Source organism: Trametes versicolor (assembly GCF_000271585.1).
Source record: "Trametes versicolor FP-101664 SS1 unplaced genomic scaffold TRAVEscaffold_205, whole genome shotgun sequence".
Classification (NCBI taxonomy): domain Eukaryota; kingdom Fungi; phylum Basidiomycota; class Agaricomycetes; order Polyporales; family Polyporaceae; genus Trametes; species Trametes versicolor.
In genome coordinates, this window is record NW_007360525.1 from 1 (window position 1) to 2,492 (window position 2,492).

The following is a 2,492-nucleotide window of genomic DNA, read 5'->3' on the forward strand; positions in this document are numbered from 1 at the left end:
GATGTACCGGATCGGGCCAGGTGGGGCTCACGCGTCCAGCGGTAGTACAAGTATAAGTTGAGGATGGACAGGTCGATCACACTCCACTTTTGAGTGTATCAAACACTAGCACGGCTTGCTGCCAGAGCATCGGGCTTGAGAGACACTTGGCTTTATTTATAGTTAGCTCCAAAAAAGGCCAGATAAAAGATGCCTCCCACCGTAGAGCTCAGGACCCTGTTCGGCAGACTGCTGCCGGGCAACATGGCCTTGGACGGCCGGTGAAGGCGAGCGTGGAGGGCTGATGATGCGCTCGGGTTCAGGAGGAGAGTACTCATCGCCGGTGCTGTCCTCTCTATCCGATAATGACACATTGGAGCCAGATGAGGAGGTGCTGCTGGTTGAGGCAGAACGTCTAGGCACACGGGCACGGGGTGGCCTGCGGCGGGGCAAACACCGATGGGTGGCGAGGGGTTGATCCGGAGAGGTCATTGGATGGACCTCCACTTCAGAATGCTGATGATAGGCCCGATCATGCAAAGGGATATCTGGAGAAGTCGGGGGATCCACATGTATGCTCTCCCGGTGGAGCATGCGAGTGAACGCTGCAACTTGAGAGGTGGTGCGCAGGGATCTGACCGGCTCAGGGTGCCACTCAGCATAGGCAAAAAGCACTGGGGTGGCCTGTGTTTGCACTGTCCTGGGGGTGTCGACAACTGACATGGGTGCTGCATATATGTCTGTCATGAGTACCCAGCTATGGGGGTAAAGAAAAGGGCTTACTCGGTGGAGTCGAAGCCCGTGGAGCAGGAGAAGCAATTGCATTCTCTGTGAGGGTAAAGCCGCCTGCAGAACTAAAGCGGTGGAAGACATCAAGGAGAGCAGCAGTGGACAGGCTGCGTGATGCCTTATCCTGCACATATGGGGCAGGCTGTTTCACAATATGACTGCTACCAGGACCACAATGGCTCCAGTCAACATCCATTTGGTCGACAAGGGCCGCATAGTCGATAGGAGTTGAATCAAATAGGCCACCCAGAGAGGAATCACCGTAGTGGTTGTCCTCGAGGGTCAGATCGAGTGTGGACTGTGACATAGCTATTCAGGGGCGTGTGAGCGGTCTGCAAAATTGCACAAAGAGAACACATACACATAGCTGCACAATTCAAGGGGGAGGGAAAACACAGCCCTCCTAAGTGCCCTTCTTATATACTGCCACTGCCAAGAGCACACATTGATGGGAGGACAAATTAATGTGGCCGGGCATCTTTATTGGGATTAAGGCTGGGCACGGGTCCGGATCACCTCACGGGTAGACCCGCACCAACCCGCACCCCAACCTGTGAACTCGGATCCCCCGGATCACGGATATCCGTACGCACAGATAGGGATGGATCTGGGTGAAGGCATGTGGAAAGATGTGATCCGAAACAGGTCATTCAATAAAAGAGACACAAAATGTTGTTCAATGACATGGCCTATGACACTGTTGTATACCGCTATAGCTACCGTATCTAAGGGCATCTATGGTACATGTACTGAGGGGCAGTCAGATCTGGAGCCTACGGACACAAGACTGGGGATAGAGCTGTTATCGGTACTGTACAACTTGCTATCCGAACCTTTACCGAACCCATCTGTGGCGCCTTCGCCGTCGTCCGAGGACGCGTCATTGTCAAAGGAACGCGCAAACTGTAACTCATCAGCCAGATGCAATGCCCTAATGGCAGCCGTGAGAGAGCGCGGTGCATCACCCCCACGCGCGCTGCCGCTGGAGGCGGGACCGGTGGCTGAGCTCGCCGACGCACTGTCAGCGTTGGAGGGACCTGGAGCGCTGCCGGGTGAAGTGCGAGTGCCAGATATGTTGTGAGCATTGGTGTCGAAGACGCTCTAAAGGTGCCCATTTAGTACAAGTCCGAGAAAATCAGTGTAAATTGTACTCACAGCCGGCAGGTTCACGTTGAGCCAGCCTACGAGCTTAGCGAGCTTGTCATCCGCACGTTCGAGAGGGTGTAGCTCGTGGGCGGCGAGTACAAGGTGTGCAGCAAAGAGATAGAAGTCATCACGATCCACGCCCGGATGCCCGAGCGCAAACGCGCGGTACATGAGGATGATCGCGACCAGACTCTCCAGCTGCTCGTCTGAGGCCCCACACTGCGTCCAGAATGGACCGTGCGCGAAGTGCAGCCACACCTCGATCTGAGCCTGAGTGACTTTGGTACACTCATCGGTGGGGAACAGGAGCTACAAATGGTTTGATTAGTAAAGGAGGGCATATGAGGTGTTATCCACGGCTCACCGTGAGAGCGTTAGTTGGCCCATAGATGAGCATCACAACGAACGGAATAGGTTCCGAGTTGTCGTGCTTGTCGGGCATCGTGCTGGCCGATGTAGAGTCGATGCGCAGATAGATGTCAGCACCATCGCCCTCCGCGTCGTACATGGGTGGGGGTGCGGTGGTGTGAGTGGACATGCGTGGCGGCCGGTTGCGCAACGTCTGAGAGGACGAGTTT

At 55.3% G+C, this 2,492-nt stretch overlaps 1 protein-coding gene across 1 annotated transcript; it reads right to left on the minus strand.

Moving 5' to 3' along the window:
* Positions 1-736: 736 nt before the first annotated feature.
* TRAVEDRAFT_54816 (uncharacterized protein) lies at positions 737-2,452 on the minus strand (the record flags this gene model as incomplete). Its single annotated transcript, XM_008047748.1, has 4 exons — positions 737-1,077; positions 1,788-1,869; positions 1,924-2,223; positions 2,279-2,452. The coding sequence occupies 4 exons, from the start codon at positions 2,450-2,452 to the stop codon at positions 737-739; spliced, it is 897 nt and encodes a 298-aa protein (XP_008045939.1).
* Between the last annotated feature and the right edge of the window lie 40 nt (positions 2,453-2,492).